Raw genomic sequence first — 25,376 nt, 5'->3', positions numbered from 1 at the left:
CGGCAGGCACTGTATTGGACACCTTTTTCAGTCAGGGGGCCTTTCTAGTCATAGACTGAGCCTCATTTTCGCGCCATTAATGCGCAGTTGTTTTTTGAGAGCAGGGCATGCAGATGCATGTGTGAGGATCTAAGAATCTCTGAAAAAGCTTTTAGAAGGCGTCATTTGGTATCGTATTCCCCTCAGGGCTTGGTTGGGTCTTAGCAAAGACTATATCTGGGACTGTATAGGGGTTAAATTGAAAAACGGCTCCGGTTCCGTTATTTTAAGGGTTAAAGCTCTGAAATTTGGTGTGCAATACTTTTAAGGCTTTAAGACACTGTGGTAAAATTTTGGTAATTTTTGAACAATTCCTTCATACTTTTTCACATATTCAGTAATAAAGTGTTTTCTGTTTGAAATTTAAAGTGACAGTAACGGTTTTATTTTAAAACGTTTTTTGTGCTTTGTTGACAAGTTTAAGCCTGTTTAACATGGCTGTACCTTCAGATAAGCTATGTTCTATATGTATGAAAGCCAATGTGTCTCCCCATTTAAATTTATGTGATAATTGTGCCATAGCGTCCAAACAAAGTAAGGACAGTACTGCCACAAATAATGATATTGCCCAAGATGATTCCTCAAATGAGGGGAGTAAACATGATAGTACATCATCTCCTACTGTGTCTACACCAGTTTTGCCCATGCAGAAGGCCCCTAGTACATCTATTGCGCCAATACTTATTACCATGCAACAATTAACGGCTGTAATGGATAACTCCATAGCAAATCTTTTATCCAAAATGCCTACTTATCAGAGAAAGCGCGATTGCTCTGTTTTAAATACTGAAGAGCAAGAGGACGCTGATGATAATTGTTCTGTCATACCCTCACACCAATCTGAAGGGGCCATGAGGGAGGTTTTGTCTGAGGGAGAAATTTCAGATTCAGGAAAAATTTCTCATCAAGCTGAACCTGATGTTGTGACATTTAAATTTAAATTAGAAGATCTCCGCGTACTGCTTAAGGAGGTGTTATCTACTCTGGATGATTGTGACAATTTGGTCATTCCAGAGAAATTATGCAAGATGGACAGGTTCCTAGAGGTTCCGGTGCCCCCCGGCGCTTTTCCTATACCCAAGCGGGTGGCGGACATAGTAAATAAAGAGTGGGAAAAGCCCGGCATACCTTTTGTTCCTCCCCCTATATTTAAGAAATTATTTCCTATGGTCGACCCCAGAAAGGACTTATGGCAGACAGTCCCCAAGGTCGAGGGGGCAGTTTCTACTCTAAACAAACGCACTACTATTCCTATCGAAGATAGTTGTGCTTTCAAAGATCCTATGGATAAAAAATTGGAAGGTTTGCTTAAAAAGATTTTTGTACAGCAAGGCTACCTTCTACAACCAATTTCATGCATTGTTCCTGTCACTACGGCAGCGTGGTTCTGGTTCGAGGAACTAGAAAAGTCGCTCAGTAGAGAAACTCCATATGAGGAGGTTATGGACAGAGTTCACGCACTTAAATTGGCTAACTCTTTTATTTTAGATGCCTCTTTGCAATTAGCAAAATTAGCGGCAAAAAATTCAGGGTTTGCTATCGTGGCGCGCAGAGCGCTTTGGCTAAAGTCTTGGTCAACGGATGTGTCATCCAAGACAAAATTGCTTAACATTCCTTTCAAAGGTAAAACTTTATTTGGACCTGATTTGAAAGAGATTATTTCAGACATCACTGGGGGAAAGGGCCACGCCCTTCCACAGGATAGGTCTTTTAAGGCTAAAAATAAACCCAATTTTCGTCCCTTTCGCAGAAATGGACCAGCCTCTAATTCTGCATCCTCTAAGCAAGAGGGTAATGCCTCACAACCCAAACCAGCCTGGAAACCAATGCAAGGCTGGAACAAGGGTAAGCAGGCCAAGAAGCCTGCCACTGCTAACAAAACAGCATGAAGGAGTAGCCCCCGATCCAGGACCGGATCTGGTGGGGGGCAGACTTTCTCTCTTTGCTCAGGCTTGGGCAAGAGATGTTCAGGATCCTTGGGCGCTAGAAATAGTTTCTCAAGTTTATCTCCTGGAATTCAAGGAACTACCCCCAAGGGGAAGGTTCCACAAGTCTCACTTATCCTCAAACCAAATAAAGAGACAGGAATTCTTACATTGTGTAGAAGACCTGTTAAAGATGGGAGTGATACACCCAGTTCCAATAAAGGAACAAGAAATGGGATTTTATTCCAATCTGTTTGTAGTTCCCAAAAAAGAGGGAACGTTCAGACCAATTTTGGATTTGAAGATCCTAAACAAATTTCTCAGGGTACCATCGTTCAAAATGGAAACCATTCGAACGATTCTACCCACCATCCAGGAAAGTCAATTTATGACTACCGTGGATCTAAAGGATGCGTACCTACATATCCCTATCCACAAGGAACATCATCAGTTCCTAAGGTTCGCTTTTCTGGACAAACATTACCAGTTTGTGGCTCTTCCATTCGGATTAGCCACTGCTCCAAGGATTTTCACAAAGGGGCTAGGGTCCCTTCTAGCGGTTCTAAGACCAAGGGGCATTGCAGTAGTATCTTACTTGGACGACATTCTAATACAAGCGTCGTCCCTGTCAAAGGCAAAGGCTCATATGGACATCGTTCTAGCCTTTCTCACATCTCACGGATGGAAGGTGAACAAAGAAAAGAGTTCTCTGTCCCCGTCAACAAGAGTTCCCTTCTTGGGAACAATAATAGATTCCTTAGAAATGAGGATTTTTCTGACAGAGGTCAGAAAATCAAAACTTCTAAGCTCTTGTCAAGTGCTTCATTCTGTTCCTCGTCCTTCCATAGCGCAGTGCATGGAAGTAATAGGATTGATGGTTGCAACAATGGACATAGTTCCCTTTGCACGAATTCATCTAAGACCATTACAACTGTGCATGCTCAAACAGTGGAATGGGGATTATACAGACTTGTCTCCAATGATTCAAGTAGATCAAAAGACCAGAGATTCACTCCGTTGGTGGCTGACCCTGGACCATCTGTCTCAGGGAATGAGCTTCCGCAGGCCAGAGTGGGTCATTGTCACGACCGACGCCAGTTTAGTGGGCTGGGGTGCGGTCTGGGAATCCCTGAAAGCTCAGGGTCTATGGTCTCGGGAGGAGTCTCTTCTCCCGATAAACATTCTGGAACTGAGAGCGATATTCAATGCTCTCAGAGCTTTGCCTCAACTAGCAAAGGCCAAATTCATAAGGTTCCAATCAGACAACATGACGACTGTTGCTTATATCAATCATCAAGGGGGAACAAAGAGTTCCCTGGCGATGAAAGAAGTGACCAAAATAATTCAATGGGCGGAGGATCACTCCTGCCACTTGTCTGCGATCCACATCCCAGGAGTGGAAAATTGGGAAGCGGATTTTCTGAGTCGTCAGACATTTCATCCGGGGGAGTGGGAACTCCATCCGGAAATCTTTGCCCAAATAACTCAATTATGGGGCATTCCAGACATGGATCTGATGGTGTCTCGTCAGAACTTCAAGGTTCCTTGCTACGGGTCCAGATCCAGGGATCCCAAGGCGACTCTAGTAGATGCACTAGTAGCACCTTGGACTTTCAACCTAGCTTACGTATTCCCACCGTTTCCTCTCATTCCCAGGCTGATAGCCAGGATCAATCAGGAGAGGGCCTCGGTGATCTTGATAGCTCCTGCGTGGCCACGCAGGACTTGGTATGCAGACCTGGTGAATATGTCATCGGCTCCACCATGGAAGCTACCTTTGAGACAGGACCTTCTTGTTCAAGGTCCATTCGAACACCCAAATCTGGTCTCCCTCCAACTGACGGCTTGGAGATTGAACGCTTGATTCTATCAAAGCGTGGGTTTTCAGATTCGGTGATAGATACTCTGGTTCAGGCCAGAAAACCTGTAACTAGAAAAATTTACCATAAAATATGGAAAAAATATATCTGTTGGTGTGAATCCAAAGGATTCCCATGGAATAAGATAAAAATTCCTAAGATTCTCTCCTTTCTTCAAGAAGGTTTGGAGAAAGGATTATCTGCAAGTTCTCTAAAGGGACAGATCTCTGCTTTATCGGTCTTACTACACAAAAGACTGGCAGCTGTGCCAGATGTTCAAGCTTTTGTTCAGGCTCTGGTTAGGATCAAGCCTGTTTACAGACCTTTGACTCCTCCCTGGAGTCTAAATCTAGTTCTTTCAGTTCTTCAAGGGGTTCCATTTGAACCCTTACATTCCATAGATATTAAGTTACTATCTTGGAAAGTTTTGTTTTTGGTTGCAATTTCTTCTGCTAGAAGAGTTTCAGAGTTATCTGCTCTGCAGTGTTCTCCTCCTTATCTGGTGTTCCATGCAGATAAGGTGGTTTTGCGTACTAAGCCTGGTTTTCTTCCTAAAGTTGTTTCTAACAAAAATATTAACCAGGAGATAGTTGTACCTTCTTTGTGTCCGAATCCAGTTTCAAAGAAGGAACGTTTGTTACACAATTTGGACGTTGTCCGTGCTCTAAAGTTCTATTTAGAGGCTACTAAAGATTTCAGACAAACATCTTCCTTGTTTGTTGTTTATTCTGGTAAAAGGAGAGGTCTAAAAGCGACTTCTACCTCTCTTTCCTTTTGGCTTAAAAGCATTATCCGATTGGCTTATGAGACTGCCGGACGGCAGCCTCCTGAAAGAATCACAGCTCACTCCACTAGGGCTGTGGCTTCCACATGGGCCTTCAAGAACGAGGCTTCTGTTGACCAGATATGTAAGGCAGCGACTTGGTCTTCACTGCACACTTTTGCCAAATTTTACAAATTTGATACTTTTGCTTCTTCGGAGGCTATTTTTGGGAGAAAGGTTTTGCAAGCTGTGGTGCCTTCCGTTTAGGTGACCTGATTTGCTCCCTCCCTTCATCCGTGTCCTAAAGCTTTGGTATTGGTTCCAACAAGTAAGGATGACGCCGTGGACCGGACACACCAATGTTGGAGAAAACAGAATTTATGCTTACCTGATAAATTACTTTCTCCAACGGTGTGTCCGGTCCACGGCCCGCCCTGGTTTTTTAATCAGGTCTGATGAATTATTTTCTCTAACTACAGTCACCACGGTACCATATGGTTTCTCCTATATATATTTCCTCCTGTCCGTCGGTCGAATGACTGGGGTGGGTGGAGCCTAGGAGGGATCATGTGACCAGCTTTGCTGGGACTCTTTGCCATTTCCTGTTGGGGAAGAGAATATCCCACAAGTAAGGATGACGCCGTGGACCGGACACACCGTTGGAGAAAGTAATTTATCAGGTAAGCATAAATTCTGTTTTTAACACTGATATCTGTCAGAAATCCCTGAATAACCCTTTACATGTATATATATATATTTTTTTAGTAGACAACCCAAAGTATTGATCTAGGCAAATTTTGGTATATTTCATGCCACCATTTCCCCGCCAAATGCCATCAAATAAAAAAAAATATTGTTAACATTTTCACAAACTTTAGGCTTCTCAAATGATTTACAAACAGCTTGTGCAATTATTGCACAAATGGTTGTAAATGCTTATCTGGGATTCTCTTTGTTCAGAAATAGCAGACATATATGGCTTTGACATTGCTTTTTGGTAATTAGAAGGCTGCTAAATGCCGCTGTGCACCAACTTGTATTATGCCCAGCAGTGATGTGGTTAATTAGGTAGCTTGTAGGGTTAATTTTAGCTGTAGTGTAGTAGATAATCCAAAGTATTGATCTAGGCCAATTTTGGTATATTTCATGCCACCATTTCACCGCCAAATGCCATCAAATAAAAAAAATTGTTCACTTTTTCACAAACCTTAGGTTTCTCACTTAAATTATTTACAAACAGTTTGTTCAATTATGGCACAAATGGTTGTAAATGCTTATCTGGGATTCCCTTTGTTCAGAAATAGCAGACATATATGGCTTTGGCATAGCTTTTTGGTAATTAGAAGGCCGCTAATTGCCGCTGTACACCACATGTATGCCCATCAGTGAAGGGGTTAATAAGTTGACTTGTAGGGTTAATTTTAGCTTTAATGTAGAGATCAGCCTCCCACCTGATACATCCCACCCTCTGATCCCTCCCTGACCCCTCTTAAACAGCTCTCTTCCCTCCCCTACCCCACAATTGTCACTGCCATCTTAAGTACTGGTAGAAAGTCTGCCAGTACTAAAATATAAGGCTTTTTTTAAATTTAATTTTGTTTAATATTTATTCTGCAGTGTTGGATCACCCCAAACAGCTCTCTAACCCTCCCTCTAACCCTGGCTGTCTGCCAGTACCCAGTTTGCTGAAAATGCGCTTTATTTATTTATTTATTTTATAGTGTAGCTGCCCCCTCGCTTCCAGAGCTTGAAATCCCTGAGGACGTGCCAGGCACTTCCTTGGTCATTAAGGGGTTAATGAAATACAAATTGTGTTGGCATAAGCAGGGCCATAACTACAGGAGTCTATTACGTCTATTACCCAACTAAAGGATTCAATTTAGATAGGGGCAAAAACTCTAGGGGGCCCATCTGGCCTAGATTTTAATAGTAACTTAGCTACATAGGGGCTAGTAGCCCCAGGCTACAATTTTATCATGTCTGGCCCCTTGGTGTGGCCCCATACAGAAAAAAAATAGTGTAAGGAACGTGTTTGAATTTGCCTTTACAAATCTGATGACAGGGCTTCCAAGATGGCCACCACAGTTCTGCTGTACAGAAATACCTGCCACCATATTTTTACAAGGATTGCATATTCTCTAGTGTGGACTAACCAAGGGGGAAGGATGACTCACCGTAATAGAGAATAACAGAGAAGTGGCTCATTTTGCTCATATATGGTGGCAGCTCAGAATATTGTCATTATAAACAGCCAGAAAGGGTGCTGTTGAAATGGAGAGCCCCTCCACAGTACTCACTGAGGGGCCATTTGAGGGCTAGTTATGGTCCTGGGCATAAGATTCCACACTATTATCTGAAAAACTCTGATATGTATTCACTTGCAAAAAAAGTATATTAGGAACAACACTGATTTGTAAATGTTGGTAACAGTCTATAGTTTTCTTATTTTGTTGTTTACCTTTTACAGAATCACCAAAAGGCCCTCCACAGTCTGCAGGCATGAATGGAAATGTGCAATACCCCACTAGCCCTAGTCAACAGGTGGTCTCTGCCATACCTTCTCCAAGTGCCAGTAAACCTTGGCGGAGTAAATCTATGAATGTCAAACATAGTGCCACTTCTACCATGCTCTCTGTAAAGCAGCCCAGCCCAGCAACCTCCCCTACAGCAACAGACAGACTAAAACCTCCATTGTCAGAAGGAGTTAAAACATCTTCGTCTGGGCAAAAATCCATGCTGGAAAAATTTAAACTAGTTAATACTAGGGTAGCTATGAGATCTCAATCATCTTCAAATGAAGTTATAAAAGAAGATGAAATATTATCAGAATGTGGAGAAAATGATGGGAGCTCAACCTTTAGTAGTCCAAAAATATCTCACAAATTGACTCCTCCGAAAGCTGGAAGCAAAAATCTCAGCAATAAAAAGAGTTTGCCTCAGCCAAAAGAAAAGGATGATAGAAGTAAGGACAAATGTAAATCAAACCCAGAGAAAGCTTCTAGAGAAGAAAAAGATCAGACGTCTGAGGGATCTAAAAAAAGTTCCAAAATAGCAAGCTTGATCCCAAAAGGTAACAAAACTGCTGCTGTAAAAAAAGAAAGTTTAATTCCTTTATCGAGTGGGATACCTAAGCCTGGGTCAAAAGTGCCTGCAGCAAAGCAGACCACATCTCCAGGATCTGCTGTTGCAAAAGAACTAGAAAAAAGTAGGACTTCAAAAGGAAGTCAGACACTATCCTCTCAGAAGTCCCATACAAGTGAAAAAGCAACAACACCTTCAGAAGGGAAGTCTGCTGCATCCTCCACAAATCACTCAACGTCAACTGGTGGAACTGGTGCAACCGTCCAGTTTTCAGGAAATGGGGCCGTGCAGCTACCCCAGCAGCAGTACACACACCCCAACACTGCAACTGTGGCACCTTTCATTTATAGGTAAGATCAGTCTTTAAAAGCTGTTTACTTTGACACTAGCAAAAAGTGCAAATTTGTACTGTTATGATTCGTGGGATAGAACAATACTGGCAAAACTCTCACTGCTCTATTGGTGGATAGTCACAAATCATAATCATCAACATACCATAATAATAACTAACACAATGTTAGATAGCATGTTCCAACATTTTATTAGCTGTGTAACTGTAAGAATAACAAAACTGTTGTATTGAGCAACAATTCAATTTATACACACATATCTATATATAGCTATGTAGCATGATATGCTTAAACTTGTGTATAGTGCATACCTTCTAACATCCCGATCCTGAGAGATTGACATAGGTTTGGAGGTCTTGCTTGCTTTCCACTTCTTCTCTGTGTGCTGGTTTTCAGGAACTGCTTTAGTTATCCCCAGGACACAATCCGCCTTCCCACAACCTTACGGCTACCCCCTCCTATGCACTGCCCACAGGTTTCCCAACCTCTCCTCAAGGAAATGTTGGAAATTATGGTTAGGTAACTTATTTTCTTTGTGAAGTAAACTGTATGGGGAGTGATGCAGTAAGCTGTATTGGGAGAAGTATTATCTGCTGTACAAATGCACTTATTGTAGAGCAACCCACAATGATTGAAGAAGGTGTATATGCTTCCACAGTATCCATAAAGGCAGGCATGTGTCACAGTTTTCCCTATCCCTACTCAGCACTCACACTGAAGCAGTGGAGTACTCCTAGCTCTTCCCTGCACTCCACTCGTGTACATGCTCTAAGCTGTCTCCAGCAGTTCCTGTGCAGCAGCATTATTCAGTTCCTGCTCAGGAATCCAGGAAAGAGGTAAATGCGATCTGATAGCAGTCAGAATACGGCAGTACAGGAGCCAATCGGTCCTCTAGAAGTAAGGGCCTAGTCTCAGTTAATGCCTCTGAGACCCTTATAGTTATATAAATTCCTTCTTTGCCTAATGAAACATGTTGCAGTTGCAGGACAGAGCACTTTACTGTGGCACTGTTGTGTGCCTCTGAGTTTTACCTCCGCAAATAAGTTTAATGCATTGCTAAAGTCCACTCTGTAGCACCAATGCACTTCCGCGGTTAAAGGGACACTGAACCCAAATTTTGTCTTTCATGATTCAGATAGAGCATGCAATTTTAAGCAAATTTCTAATTTCTCCTATTATCATTTTTTTCTTAGTTCTCTTAATATATTTATTTGAAATAGTAGGAATGTAAGCTTACGAGCTGGCCCATCTTTGGTTGAGCACCCTGGATAGCGCTTGTTGATTGGTGGTTACATTTAGCCACCAATCAGCAAGCGCTACCCAAGTGCTGAACCAAAAATTGCATGCTGTATCTGAATCATGAAAGAAAAATTTGGGATTAGTATCACTTTAAGCTTCAAGCGGCTAGGTATCGGCAGTCCTGATTGGCTCACTGGCTTTTCCCAGTTCACAAAGCTGAAGTGCTTTGGCACTCCAGAGATGCTTTTATTATGTTTTTTTTAACCCCTTTGAAGATGTTAAGACATAGTTAGGGGCATGCAGCCGTGAAACAAGTAAAATACTCTAACATAATGTATTAAAGGGACATTCTCAATCACTTCAATTTAATGCAACATATCTTTTAAATAATGACTAGAAAATATCACCCTGAACATCTTTATGTAAAAAGGAAGAAATTTTACCTAAAATTTCCTCAGTAGCTATATACTGTTTTAAAATTAATGTAAGCAGCCAATCAGAATGCTTGTCCAGGGACTTGCAAAGGAACGTGCATCTGGCATGTGCAACCACAATCACTTTATTCCCCTTCTCATTTTAAGGATTTTTACTAATGAATCTTATGAGATTATGGTAAAATCTCATGAGATCACAGTAAAGTGTAAACCCAGCACTGAAGATGCTGATTGACTGCTGTTGTATTTTTGACCATGCAGATAAGAGAAAAAAGAGTAGGATACTCTTACTTTGGTGAGCTGAAGAAATGTCAAGGTAAAATACCTTCGTTTTTTACCTAGAGATGTTCATGTGATATTGTCTAGTCAGCTTTTTATAAATATCAGGGGCGGAACTACCATTGGTGTAGCAATGGGGCCCATAACAGCCAATCAAAACATAAGCATGTCCAGAATGTGTACAATCTGAATGCAGGGGGCATTTTATTACTGCAGGTTGTAGGTCCATCTATCCCTCAAAATCATTATACAGAGCAGCATGTCTTTAGTACCATTGGGGCCCAAAAAATGTTTGCACCAGGGCCCTCTGTTGTTGTCCCCTACTGATAAATATGATGCACCACTTCAACGTGACAGCATACAGGTAACCTTTAAGTCCTAAAAATGGCAATAAGTGAATGAAAACATTTGAGCATTGTCCCTTATTTATCCTTTGACTCTGGCACATCCAACATTTTTTTTTTATTTTTTTTTTAATTTAGGACCAATCCATATTGGTGGCAATTGTCTGGGGAACCACATTACCTAAAATCCATATGTTAAAGATAACACCTCAAAATAAAATATTTAAAATATTTATAAAACATTAAAAATCAACTAGAAAATAGTTGCAATTGTTGAATTTAATTAACTGTATATACTGATGAAACTTACATTTAAATTGAACACGTGTGTAATTACGTCATGATTACGAATATCGTTTTTCTGTTCAGTATTGTTAAGGGCACAGATGGGACCTACAGACCATCTACAGAAAATGGATAGTTAATAAGCTTCTGAAAGGGACAGTGTACTGTAAATGTTCTCTCTTTTAAAGGGATACTAAACCCAAACTTTTTCTTTCATGATTCAGATAGAGGATGCAATTCTTAGCAACTTTCTAATTCAATCCTTTTATAATTTTTTCTTCGTTTTCTTGCTATCTTTATTTGAAAATGCAGTAATGTAAGGTTAGGAGCCTGCCCATTTTTGGTTCAGCACCTGGAAAGAGCTTGCTGATTTGTTTGCTACATTTAGCCACCAATCAGCAAGCGCTACCCAGGTGCCAAACCAAAAATGGGCTGACTCCTATGCTTACATCACTGCTTTTAAAATAAATATTGCAAAAGAACGAAGAAAAATTGATAATAGGATTAAATTAGAAAGTTTCTTAAAATTGCATGCTCTATCTGACTTATGAAAGACAAAAATGTGGGTTTAGTGTCCCTTTAATGTGTTTACAGTGATCCATTTTACCTGATGGAGTGTATTAAATTGTTTACAATTTTTTTGTAAACAGACAGATAAGATAAAGAGGCCTTTGTGCATAAAAATAAGAATGTCTGCTTTCCATTAAAGCTCAGCCCATTTAAATGATTTGTAAACAAGCAAACACTGCTATTTCATAAAGAAAAGGAACACTAAAGGATCAATTTCACACACACTTTATACTCTACACTAAAAACTCATTAAGCGGAAAACAATTTTACATTACACTGCCCCTTTAAGGAGTGTGATTTTTTTTTTATGCTAGATACTATCACATAGAATTTATCTCTTCTGTTTTGAGGCTGATCATGTCTGATTCATACATTATTATTATGAGATGGGCTGTAGGTCTCATGACTGGGCTCATTTACTTAAACCGCAAAGTAAACCGGCCTTTTTCAGACAATTTCTACAAAATAAATAAATAAATAAAAAGAAACTATTACCATCATCAGTTTCTATTCCAGTCTGAGACCTAAAATTACATTTTATTTTGTACATTTCACTCTCATTTCCGCTTACCTCACTATCAGCACAGCTAAAGCTAGGCCTCTTGATATTTTTTCTTTGCTGACTTCAGAGGCGGTACAGTTAATCAGAAGCTATAGTTCCTGCTATATTGCAAAATGTCAGAGTGGTTGCCTGCGACACTGCTTAGAATTACTGACATCCTGTTACAGTCCTGGTTTCTAGCACAGCTTTTCCTGGAAGTAAACACTGAATTGCCTGTGACTGAGGCCCCAATATTCAAAACATCAAGACTGTTGAGAAACTGCCTCACTGGCCTTGTCGACCTCACAGTCCAACGGTCTGTTGAGATACTCAAAGAATTGGGGCATATCTGAGCAATCCCTTGTAGGCACACTTCAAATATTGTCGTGGGGACCTAAGTTTTATTACAGTTACTCTAACTATCTCAGGCAATGTAGTCTCGACAGCTTATAGCTGGTGAGACAAACATGTCCGCTACCCTTCTCGCAACCTGCACTTTGCTGATTCGAACATATCGATCTTGTGTTGATGTGTCTAAATCAAAGTGCAGGCTACTCCTGTGGCACCAAGCTGGATTTCTCGCATGACTATTGCCTAAGAGGTAGAAACATCACCTCTCTGCCTGATAGCGAAAATAGCATTCTGCCGGTGGGCTGCCTTAGCAGATCAGTGAAGGCGATCACTTAGAACAAGTAAAGGAGCTTTCAGCATTTTATACTCCATGAATGAAAGTCCCCTTTATTTGTTCCAATGGTAAATTCTAACATTTCAGAAAAGCTAGGATTTACCATCACTTTAAAGTATTGGAGATATCTTAAAAGGTATTTAATGGTTGCTTGCTATTATTTCATACATAAATATATATTTGAAAATATATGTTTGTTTAAAATAATAGAAAGCATCATTAAATTCCTTTTAATCTATAGAAAATGCTTTAAACAATATGCATTGCACATGACTATGCAAATAATTTAAACATTGACCCCTAAACTGTCATAGCCTAAAACTAAAGCCCTACACACAAGTAATCATTATTAAAAATGATGCATTGTTATGTTGAATGCATATTGTTTAAATGTTTTCATATAAAGTGTAATTAATGTTGCTTGTGTATTATTTATTATTAAAGACAGTATAATTAACATTATAGTTCTACATATCTGCATACCAGTTATGTAAAAATATAATTTAATGCTACTGACTACTATAACATAAATATATAAACATATATATCTAAGTTGTTATCACTAATAAACACAAAATATTGAATATCAGAGCAAGGCCTGAATACATTATATCTACAATGTGTGAAATAAAATGCGTGGCCATGTATAATGCAAATTAGTTTAAATATTAGATATATAAATTAAAATGTAGATATTCTTGCTTGATGCACTTATAATCTTAAATATAAATATATTTTTCAAATAGATATTTATGTTATAAAAGACAGTTGCATTATAATTATAGTATTACATAATTGCATGCCTGTTATGTAATAATACAATTTTAATACTAATGCCTTTTGTAACATAAATATAACTGTTAAAATATATATTTGTTTACAATAAAACACACAGGAAAATATAGATAAATATTAATTTATATGCAATAGTTAAAGGATATGCATCATACATAAGAATGCATAATATTTTGAGAATTATAGATAAATGCACTATTAACCCCTAAGCTGCCCTAACCTAATCACCTAATCAAACCACATACAGGTATGGTGGGTGGTTAGTTGATTAAGGCCTAATAAATGATAACCATTATTAATCACCTAATCAACCCCTATAAAGGTATGAGGGATGGTTAGATTAAGGCCTAATAAATGGTAACCATCAATAATCAAACCCCATAAAGGTATGGGGAGTGTTTAGTTGATAAAGGCTTAATAAATGGTAACCATCATTAATCACCTAATCAACCCCACTTACAGGTATAGGGGTGGTTAGTTGATTAAGGCCTAATAAGTGGTAACCATCAATAATCAACCCCCATAAAGGTATGGGGGATGATTAGTTGATTAAGGCCTATTAAATGGTAACCATCATTAATCACCAAATCAATCACCATACAGTTATGAGGGATGGTTAGGAGATTAAGGCCTAATAAATGGTAACCATCAATAATCAACCTCCATAAAGGTATGAGGAGTGGTTAGTTGATTAAGGCCTAATAAGTGGTAACCATCAATAATCACCTAATCAACCCCCATACAGGTATGAGGGGTGGTTAGGAGCTTAAGGCCTAACAATGGTAACCATAAATAATCACTTAATCAACCCCCAGGGAGTCAGATTTGCTCATACCCAGAACTGACAAAATAAAAAACTTAGGTTTTGAAAATCCTCTGCTCTTGGGGGAGGGCTACATTGAAAATTTCTAAGTGCTAATTTTGCAAGAAAACAAATAAGTAATTTGCTGTTTTTTACACAACCTGTTTATTTTTGTGTTTACTTTTATTTAGCATACTTGTTTTTACCAAACTAGCACTGTTTAATATCCCTTTAAAAAAATAAATAAATTAAAAAAACAAATGAAAGGTGTAAAAATGACCTCAGGTTTTCATGGGTCAGCTGCAGGAAGAGACAGTATTTTTGCACAGGAATCTTCGTAATGGAACATTTATTGGCGAGTGCTACTGGGGTGAGCCAGGATAATTAAATATAAAACTGTCTATTGCATATATTTTAAATTGCCATAATTACAGCAATTTGTTTCTCTTCGAACACTTTTAGTTGGTTTAATACACATTCCTTTTTATTTGTGTTTTAGCACAACTGATTTACACATTGACACAGGTTAACTTGCACAGTATGAATTTATGGCATGGTTGTTGGTACTAGTCCCAGAGAAATCCAACTTAAAGTTTCATCCTTACAAGGTTATTAAAATTTACTATGATTATGCTGGGTAATAATTACAACTGCTGATACCAGCAGTGCTAAATTTAGAGGCCAATTTTATACATAATAGCTTTTTGTGTCCCCATCCTGTAATAAAATATAAAATTATTACAAAAATAAAACTATTTTTTACTTAAAGGGACAATGAACCCAAATTTTTTCTTTTGTGATTCAGATAGATCAGTGGTTGCCAACCGCGGTCCTCAAGGACCCCCAACAGTCCTGGTTTTCATTATAGCTGAACCAGTGCACAGGTGAAATAATCAGCTGATGGATGAGAGCAGGTTGGTTACAGATCAGCTGATTATTTCCGTTTAAGAGTTTAAAGTAGAGGAATATTCCTATATTAGTAGTGCTTATACGTTCCCCAACATAATTAGCTCCTATCTATAGGGAGGAAGATTGTCTTTCCCTCGTCAGAGTAAATAAAGAAGTGGGGAGGTGCTCAATATCCTGTGTTAACATAGAAATATGAGAAGAAGAAATGGATATACATGAGCACTCAAAATAGGCTAATAATAATTCGTAATGTGAGTAGATGTGTAGAACTGGGTTATATCTACATAAAACATAACTTTTATTAAATTAAATAAAAAGTATATATAGGTGATGAACATTCACTCCGTGTGTTGTGTATTAAAAATAAAAATTAAAAGGATGAATGCTGCAGTGCCAAATAATGGCCATACAAATTATGTCAAGTGGGTAACTGGTAGTCTCAAGTACTGTTAAGTACTTAGCATTAGCAACAAATGTTAATCCAATATAAGGAAGGAAGATACATTTCCACGAATGATGATGCTAAGTGCAGAGCTCAGCTTTGGTGAGCCTGAATTAGCATCGCAAGTTCTGTATATAGTTACACATAAGGGTTAAACTGTAAGGAAGTCTATCTGAATTAAATGTCAGGACAGAGTCCTACACTAGTTAGTTGTAAACACTATGCCGCTATCTTGTATATGTTGCTAAAAACAAATATTCCCACAAGACGTGTGTGTGTGGATGGTGTATCTGGCAGGGGTGTACCATAATATGCTCACGGATTGCACAAAAAACTAATCTAAAAAAGAGGATTGACCTCGCACAAATTATCTAGCTAGTGCAATACTGGAGCGGTACTACACCCTGTCAGAGTCCCATACTAAATGTCTAAATAATTGACAATTATATACTAGTGACCGCAATAAGGTTTAACACTTATGCCCAAAAAGGCTAAAGAAGTGAAAGGAGTATATCAATATACGTATATAATAACGCGTCAAAGCGTATCCAAATTATGCACACACACACACACTATCAAACTGTCAGCATTCAAATCGAGCGCCTGATGCGCATTTCGCCACCTCCGTGGCTTTCTCAAAGGCGGAGGTGGCGAAATGCGCATCAGGCGCTCGATTTGAATGCTGACAGTTTGATAGTGTGTGTGTGTGCATAATTTGGATACGCTTTGACGCGTTATTATATACTTATATTGATATACTCCTTTCACTTCTTTAGCCTTTTTGGGCATAAGTGTTAAACCTTATTGCGGTCACTAGTATATAATTGTCAATTATTTAGACATTTAGTATGGGACTCTGACAGGGTGTAGTACCGCTCCAGTATTGCACTAGCTAGATAATTTGTGCGAGGTCAATCCTCTTTTTTTAGATTAGTTTTTTGTGCAATCCGTGAGCATATTATGGTACACCCCTGCCAGATACACCATCCACACACACACGTCTTGTGGGAATATTTGTTTTTAGCAACATATACAAGATAGCGGCATAGTGTTTACAACTAACTAGTGTAGGACTCTGTCCTGACATTTAATTCAGATAGACTTCCTTACAGTTTAACCCTTATGTGTAACTATATACAGAACTTGCGATGCTAATTCAGGCTCACCAAAGCTGAGCTCTGCACTTAGCATCATCATTCGTGGAAATGTATCTTCCTTCCTTATATTGGATTAACATTTGTTGCTAATGCTAAGTACTTAACAGTACTTGAGACTACCAGTTACCCACTTGACATAATTTGTATGGCCATTATTTGGCACTGCAGCATTCATCCTTTTAATTTTTATTTTTAATACACAACACACGGAGTGAATGTTCATCACCTATATATACTTTTTATTTAATTTAATAAAAGTTATGTTTTATGTAGATATAACCCAGTTCTACACATCTACTCACATTACGAATTATTATTAGCCTATTTTGAGTGCTCATGTATATCCATTTCTTCTTCTCATATTTCCAGCTGATTATTTCACCTGTGCACTGGTTTAGCTATAATGAAAACCAGGACTGTTGGGGGTCCTTGAGGACCGCAGTTGGCAACCACTGAGATAAATTATGCAATTTTAAGCAACTTTCTAATTTACTGCTAATATCAAATTTACTTCATTCTCTTGCTATCTTTATTTGAAATGCAAGAATGTAAGTTTAGATGCCCGCCCATTTTTGGTGAACAACCTTACTGATTGGTGGATAAATTCATCCACCAATAAAAAAAAAAAAAGTGCTGTCCATAGCCTGAACCAAAAAAAAAAAACTTAGATGCCTTTTTCAAATAAAGATAGCAAGAGAATGAAGAAAAATTGATAATAGGAGTAAATTAGAAAGTTGCTTAAAATTACATGCTCTATCTGAATCACAAAAGAAAAAATATGGATTCAGTGTCCCTTTAAATGAAGAAGTAAAAACTGCATGTTAACTCATTAGGCAACCAGCTCTGATCTATTAAAATGTTATTTGTAGTCCTTTTTCACAGAGTTGATAATCTCCCAAAACTCTAAACTGCTTCAGAATTTAATTTGATATGAAAACATGATGGTATAAATGCCAAAGTCTTATTAGCTTCTTCAGACGACGCAATGGTCTTTGGATGGTAAACAATTATCTGCATGAGCTGATTATGAACATCATAACAGACATTAATGCAAGCAATCATTTGTCAAGTTGTTTGGTGCTTTTGTGAGATAACAGTATAATCTCTTGAGTGTTATATCTTTTAATACAGGAGCGCTTTCCTTGTGAATTAATTATAAAAAATAAAAAAAAGTCTGCAACATATTTTTTTTATCTTATGACCAACACAGTTGAGATTTATATATTTTTTTTTAAATTAGGTGGAAGACCTTTTAATTTTTTTTTAAAATATTCATAGAAGTTGAAATGTCTTGTAATATTTCAAAGAAAAATGCATTTAGTTAAGAGCAGAACTGCTGTCCACTAATGTTTTCCATATAAAGATAATATAATCTTCTCAATTACAGAACACTTTCAGAAAATGACAGCTCTTCTTTGCTACCTGCTGACTCCTGTACAAGTCCAACGAAAAGTGACTCATCATACAGTAAGACTGCCAAACAGTGCCTAGAGGAGATATCTGGTGAGTGGTTTTGCTAACGTGTGCTACTAAAGTATTTCCTTTGTTCAAAAGCATGTTACTGTAAATAAAGCTGTGGCTATTCAAAGCAAATGGGCACTGGTACATGAAAATATATAAAAAACAAAACAAAACCCCCCCCAGTAAATATATATAACACACACATTGCTGATGTGACCCAGAAGTTTAGCTATATGTCTGCAAATCACTAGACAAGATCTGCTGCTACAAAACAAAAGGACAACTTCCACTTCATACACCAGACAGCTACTGGTGTAGCGGCAAAAGCAAACAACTTTCATTACAGGAAAACACAGATAATGCCGAACTGCCAAACTCTTTCAAATCATAAGTTTAATTCAACATCTTAAAAGCAGTACATAGCTGGAGTTATAGATGATTAAGCGCTCTTAGAAGCCTGAAACACGTAAGATCTGTGGATCGTACATCAGCTGCTTTTAAAATTTTAAAGTTTATGATTTTAACACGTTCAGCAGTGCAATATTATCTGTGATAACCATATGCCTGGAAAGTTATATCAAGCTAACCATTTATTTAATGTATTTTTAAGCAGGAACATGTTTTTTGTATAATATCTTACTAATAAATTAGAGTAAAGTCTCTTTACATAAACTGTAAACTTTTGCTTCACATACGTTTATTAAAAGGATATTGGTGTTAAGTAAACAGGTTCCTATGCAGAATTCCTAATTCTGAATGTGATTTCTTGGTATTTTTTAGGCCAATACTAATTAATTGTATGTATATACTAGAGTATATTTCTAGACTTTGCTTTTTGTTGCATGAAAATATTAAAAAGTTAATTTATGCCATTCTTTAATACTTAGTTGTAGACTCTTAGTTTATAGAGGCCTTCACAGGAAAACAAAAATTGCATTGCTGCACTCACAGTTGAATTTCTGTTGTAGATTGTGGAAAGACTGAAGTAGATCCATCTTGTTAGTTGTTAACTTTTGTCCTGTTTTGTTTGTATTTCAATATTTATTTTAACTTTTATAGCATGTATTTTTTTTTTTATTTGTAAATTGTGATGCTGAAATAATATTCTTCAAATACATGGTAAAAAAACATGGAAATTGTTTTCTTTCTGAATAAACTGCTTTGTGTATGAAGAGCATTTCATATTATGGAAATTGTTTATAGTAAATATATAACTGGCATAGCACTTTTTCTTTGTTAAATTAGCTCCCAAAGCCATTTTACCAGCATATTTAACCCCCCCAAACCCCCCCCCCCCTCACATTTACTATATTGTATCCCTATATGACTATTCTTAGCTGAGTGGCTTCCAGTTAAATTACCTATGGTGTAAAATGTAGGTTATGCTTCTTTAAAGTGTCACCTGCTATATATATGTTGAAGCAATGCATTTTCCCACCTTATCTACTTCTGGGGTTATGGTTTTCCTGCATAAATATCCCTGGGGATTTGTCCTACTTTATTTTTTTAAACCCGTCTAAATTGCAGCTTATGTTTGTCAGGCTTACTCAGTTTTCAAGACTTAATAAACATGATTAGAAAAAAATACGATATGACATTCTTGTTTAACAGCCATGGGAGTTACTATTCCCATCAGTGTTATAATAGAGCAGTGCATTTTTATAATTGACTAAATTCATTTTTTTAATATAAGCCATCACATACCCTCTTAGCATCAAACAAAAATATAATGTACAGTGTGTCCATATCTGAAAGGTACATTATGTATTTTGTAATAGAAAAAGAACTTCAGTATCTGAAGATGTGATAGATAAAATATACATAAAATACACACACACACACACACACACACACATATATATATAATCCACTGAAATAAGTGCACTCCCTTGAACAGTAAATTTCAATTTTGCCAGGGTGCTATAGAAAGTTCAAATATCCAAGTTATAACACAAGTACAGGTGGCCCTCGTTTTACAATGGTTCAATTTACACCGTTTCAGAATAACAACCTTTTTTCCAGTCATGTGACTGCTATTGAAAAGCATTGAGAAGCAGTGCATTTATTAAAATAGCCAGTAGGTGGAGCTGTCTGCTTGTGTTGCAGTAAAGCCAAGCAAGCTGAAATTAATCAGTTTAACCAGATCTGAGCTATAGAGCAGATTTCAAAGGAACAAGATCTTCCTGTCTATAACTCAGTCCAGATTGGAATGCATAGAAAGAACTGTTTGCAGAGAAATGCAAGTGAAGTCTGTGTTGTGTGATTATTTTATTAGGTATATAATGCTGTTTAGCATTTAAAGTCTTCATTTCAAAGCTTTTAAAATAATGTATTAGGTGTTACTTATGACAATTTTGAGAATGGCCTGGAACCTATCTCCCTCACTTCCCATTAACTTACATTATAAACTAGGTTTCAATTTACAACGTTTTCAATTTACAACCATTCCTTCTGGAACCTAACCCCGGCGTAAACTGAGGGCTACCTGTACTCACTAGACTTGATACAAGTGAAATAAAAAGTGTTTGGTCTGATGAAGGGGTGAACCCCCCCCCCCCCGAAATGTCACTTGTTTATATGGAATAAAACACTTTTTATTTCACCTGTATCACTTTTTATTTCACCTGTATCAAGTCCAGTGAGTGCTTGTGTTATAACTTGGAGATATATATATATATATATATATATATATATATATATATATACGTTGATTGGAGTAGCCGTGTTAGTCCAGAGATTTAGATATCAAAATAACAAGAGTATTGCATTGAACAATGATACTTTTTTATTGGACTAACTATAGATTTATAAGATGACAAGCTTTCGGAAGAGTTCCTTCCTTTTTCAAGTCTGAAGCAATACTGACCAATTTGATGGAATTTACAGATTATATCTTAAAACATAGGCTAAAAAGACAGAAGGTGTTACAGAGGTCTGAATGCAGGGGGAGGAGGGGTGTCATAAAAATCATGATGGGGGTTTAGGAGACAGGCAGATAGTGTCAGTAAAAGATTACAGGCAGGGGGAAAAATATGGTAATACACACAGCATATACTGACATAAAGTTATATATGAATAAAGATGGGAAATTAGGTATACAGGGGAATATAAAATAGTCAAAAAAGGAGAAAGGAACGAAAGAAAAAAGGGAATAATAATCATGACAAAAGTGTGGACATAGGCTTACCTGTGTACCTATGCATAGAGAGTGGGGAATATACAATGTAATTGACTATAGTATATGAAAGTACTTTACAAAAAATATTTGAGCAAGGGGAAATTTTTCAGCAAGGGGATATTATCCCCGAAAACATTCCAGTAAAGTCATTTGATTCTTTGAAGAAGTCCTGTTTTGATTCTTTGAAGAAGTCCTGTGAGTGCAATCCTTTATTTGGTTATAGCTCTGTATCATTACACCCAGGCAGTGGCAACAGGTGGCGGGTCGGTCTGAAGATTGGTACAGTATATATAAAGATATATATATATTAGGGATGCAATAACTAATTGATATAATCGATTATGAAAATAGTTGTCAAAGAATCTCATAATCCAATTAATTTTTTTAGTCGATTAATTGAAAAAATAATCGGCCGATTAATCGATTATGAAAATAATTGTTAGTTGCAGCCCTAATATATATATATATATATATATATATATATATATATATATATATATATATATATATATATATATATATATATATATATATATATATATATAAATATATATATATATAAATAAAATATCCTTGTAGTTTACTAGTCAGGGGTTAAAAGTTACTAGCCCAGAGGGAAAAAGTTACTAGTCCATTTAATGTTAAAGAAAGGAAAAAGTCAGTACATATATGTACACACTGAAGGAGAAGGGCACTCTCATGAACGAACACCAGCTCAATAACTTGTTAGCTTGTTCTATGGGGATTTACTACCTGGGTGCAGCTTCTTTTAGCCCAACAATGCTTTTCACAGAGAAAAACTTTCCTGAAGTATATCAGTCTGATCCTGGCTAACATGGTCAGTCCAGCCCTGAAATACCAGGCAATCCCTCTCTGATCAAGGAACATGGCAGCCCCAGACCTTTGGTTCAGCCTTCATTGGGCCTTGTCAGTGAGGTGCAGCCATATTTCTCTAAGCACGTTGGGCAAGGAGTCCAATTCTGGTTTCCCCCTTTTCCTTTAGGGGAACTTAATACATACAGAAAGAGAAGTGCACTCTCAGAAATGAACACCAGTTGAATAATTTGTTAGCTTGTTCTATGGTGATTTACCACCTGGGAGCAGCTTCTTTAAGCCCAATAATGCTTTTCACAGAGAAGAACTTTCCTGGAGTATATCAGTCTGGTCCCGCCTAACAAGGTCAGTCCACCCCCGAAATATCAGGCAATCCCTTTCTGATCAACGAGTATGGCAACTCCAGACGATCGTTTTAGCTTTCTCAGGGCCTCGTCAGTGAAGTGCAGCCATATTCCTCTAAGCATATTGGGCAAGGATTCCACATCTGGTTTCCCCGCAAGAAGACTAAATACATAAAGAAAGGACAGCAGGTATACCGAAAAACCAGTCAACTCTCCCCTGAACGTGGAGCAAGGCAAACCCAGCAGATCATTTTAATCGTCTGTGTTGTGCAGTCTGCCTTCCAAACAACAAAAAAATCATGAAGTTTGGCATATAATTCTTTGCTTTAGCTTTGAATTATCATTTAATCAAATCCAAAGTTTCAATGACCTAAAAACAGGGTTTAACAATGAAGAATCTAGTAAACTATAGAGAGAGAGATCGGTAGGTAGGTAAATGATTACTTATGATAAAGGATTGCTTGGGATATTACAGATGATAGTAAAATAATCTGTTTATTTTAAGTACCATGTCTTCGATGTGTTATTTTTAATAACATTTCAAGGTTGCAATATCATTTATAAGGTTTGTGCACATTTCAGATATTTCATGTAGCTTCCTTTCTGTTGCATGTGATTTGTATAAACACTTGATTACAGTTTTAACAGATCTCTTAACTTATCATCTTTTTAATGACGGCTGTTCTCTTAATTGTTTATGGCATTTAGTTTGTGTAAAATGTAACAATATGTAAATAGATGCTGCCAATAGATTTCTACGTTAAATAGTTTGCCGTCTATTGTATCCTGTTCTGTAATTTGCTGACTTCACCTATTAGGCAGAAATCATGCACAGCTTAAACAATATTTCACTTGTAGTAGTCTATAACTGGTAAGTATTAGTTTAATAACAATATTTAAATCTATGTTATAATGTAAAATACAAGACAAGTATGAAAGCAGAATAATATATCAGGAGAGAACTGGCAGGACATATCTGAGATTTAGACGGACTATTTCTTTCCACAGTATGGGGCCAATTTATTGGGGCCCGTGTTTCTGGTGACCCGCTGCTCCATATCCTGTCCGCCTGCTCTGAGCAGGCGGACAGACATCGCTGCAATTCAACCTGATCGAGTACGATCGGGTTGATTGACACCCCCCTGCTGGCAGCCAATCTGCAGGGGATGGTGTTGCACCAGCTGCTGGTGCAATGCTGAATACGGAGAGCTCTCCGCATTCAGCGAGGTCTGGCGGACCTGATCCGCACTGTCGGATCAGGTCCGCCCAACCTTTGATAAATATCCCCCTATGGGTTCAAGGAGATGATTTGAAAAATGATTTAGTTGTAAAAGCCTGCGCATCATATAAAAAACTTTTATGGATACCTGGGGTACAACTTTTTATAGATACTTGTAAAATGCTGATTCTATCCTAGTAAGTTTTGATTATAATTAAATATAACCTGGATTTATCACACTGGTGAAACAAAGCATTTTGTGTTTTTGTATCCTGATATGTTTTCATATTTATGAATATGTAATTAAAGGGACATTCCAGACAAAATTTGAATCCGCATGTACATCCATATGTATTTAAGTTTTGAATATAATCATTTTTTGTAATATACATGTATTAGCAAAAATGCTTCTAATAAAAGCTATATCTGTTTCAAATGTGTATTTAAGTATGCAACCTCATTTTACAAACAGCACTTGCTCAGAGTGTCTAAAGTGCCTGTACCATCTGGTAATTACTCAGTTTGTTAATTGCTGACAGGATACACGCCCCACTTGCTCGGTGAGCAGCTGCAATATTTAAATGCAAAGGCCAACAAGGCCGGTGCCTAGAGCGACATATTTTGGGGGGCAGCACTTCTTCCTTTGCAGTGACTGATTATTTGGGCATGAATTTGTAAATAATAATTTTATTTTGACCGTGCGGCAGTCACGTGACCGGCTTTTTGCCGAGGTCACGTGACGTTTTCGACCTGCCGCCCGCCTTCCTGTCTGAGACACTGTTGACAAGCAGCCCCACATGGATGGAGGGAGTCACGGACGTGATCTCCCAAGCCAGGCTGTGAGAAGAGCTCTCAGAAGAAGTACCAGTGTGGAGCTGCTGTGGAGACAACAGAAGGATCGGTGGAGCAGCGCCTGAGTGGACTGGAGAGGAGGGGGCTGACCCACTGACTTAACTTCAGGTAGGGGCAGGACAGCTGGGCACGCCATGGCTCCAAAGTACAACATTTAACAATGGGTTAATGACTTAAGGGATCATCTTCATTGGGTAGCGTTAGCGTTATTTCAAGCCAGCCTAGCCAGGAAAATATTTCTTCCACTGTCCATCTCATGGAATTTGGAGATCAGTGTTAGGCTGTGTAAGCTCAGCTCAATGCAAAATAAAAATACTGATCTTATGTGCACAGGACAGGTACTTTTCTAAATCAAATGCCAGCCAACACATTATTAACACTGAGTGAGTCTGACTCTAGTCTGTTCAGATGGATCAGGGACTCGGGAGGGAGAGAAACTTACAAAACTGGCACCGTGACGTGAGACACTGTTAGTGACCGTCAGACAGTCTGCAATTCCCTCTGCTCTCACTCCATAGCGGTTCTTTCCATTTTATGTTCACACTTTATTTACCAAATAAACATAGCAAATCTGCAAGATTAATAATACAGAAACAGAATCTAATATACCTATCCAACTATACAAGGGAACCCTAACCTAGCACAAATTAAAATCTGAGTTTTGGTATCCATTCCTCACTTGTCTCTCTCATATTTCCAACTTAAAGGGACAGTAAATTTGAATTGTTTTAGTCTTTTTTTCTGTACTGTATTTATGCCCAGCCAAAATATCACCTGACCAAAAATGGCCAAATTGGGGACACGCACCACTATTGGTTCAGAGGTGCAAACGTCACCTCATTGAAGGAGATTGTTGTGCCGTGGGTGGCCAGAGCTGCTGAATTTAGTGCTGTGCAATGGCACAGAAAGGGGGAGTTTAGCACCCTTTTTTACAAGGTTGATGAATGAAACTCCCCTTGATTTCTAGTGATGGTAAACTGTAGCGTTTG

The 25,376-nt window shown here is 37.9% G+C and overlaps 1 protein-coding gene across 1 annotated transcript in view; it reads left to right on the top strand.

Moving 5' to 3' along the window:
- Window positions 1–25,376, top strand: part of NAV3 (neuron navigator 3) — a 756,623-nt gene that overhangs the window by 384,570 nt on the left and 346,677 nt on the right. Inside the window, 2 exon segments of the mRNA XM_053716761.1 lie at window positions 7,054–8,017; window positions 17,887–18,002. Of these exon segments, the coding sequence (XP_053572736.1) occupies window positions 7,054–8,017; window positions 17,887–18,002 (1,080 nt within the window).

The sequence above is a fragment of the Bombina bombina genome, chromosome 6 (genome assembly GCF_027579735.1).
Source record: "Bombina bombina isolate aBomBom1 chromosome 6, aBomBom1.pri, whole genome shotgun sequence".
Taxonomy (NCBI): domain Eukaryota; kingdom Metazoa; phylum Chordata; class Amphibia; order Anura; family Bombinatoridae; genus Bombina; species Bombina bombina.
Note: the sequence above shows the minus strand (reverse complement) of the source record. Positions and strands in the feature narration are given on the sequence as shown.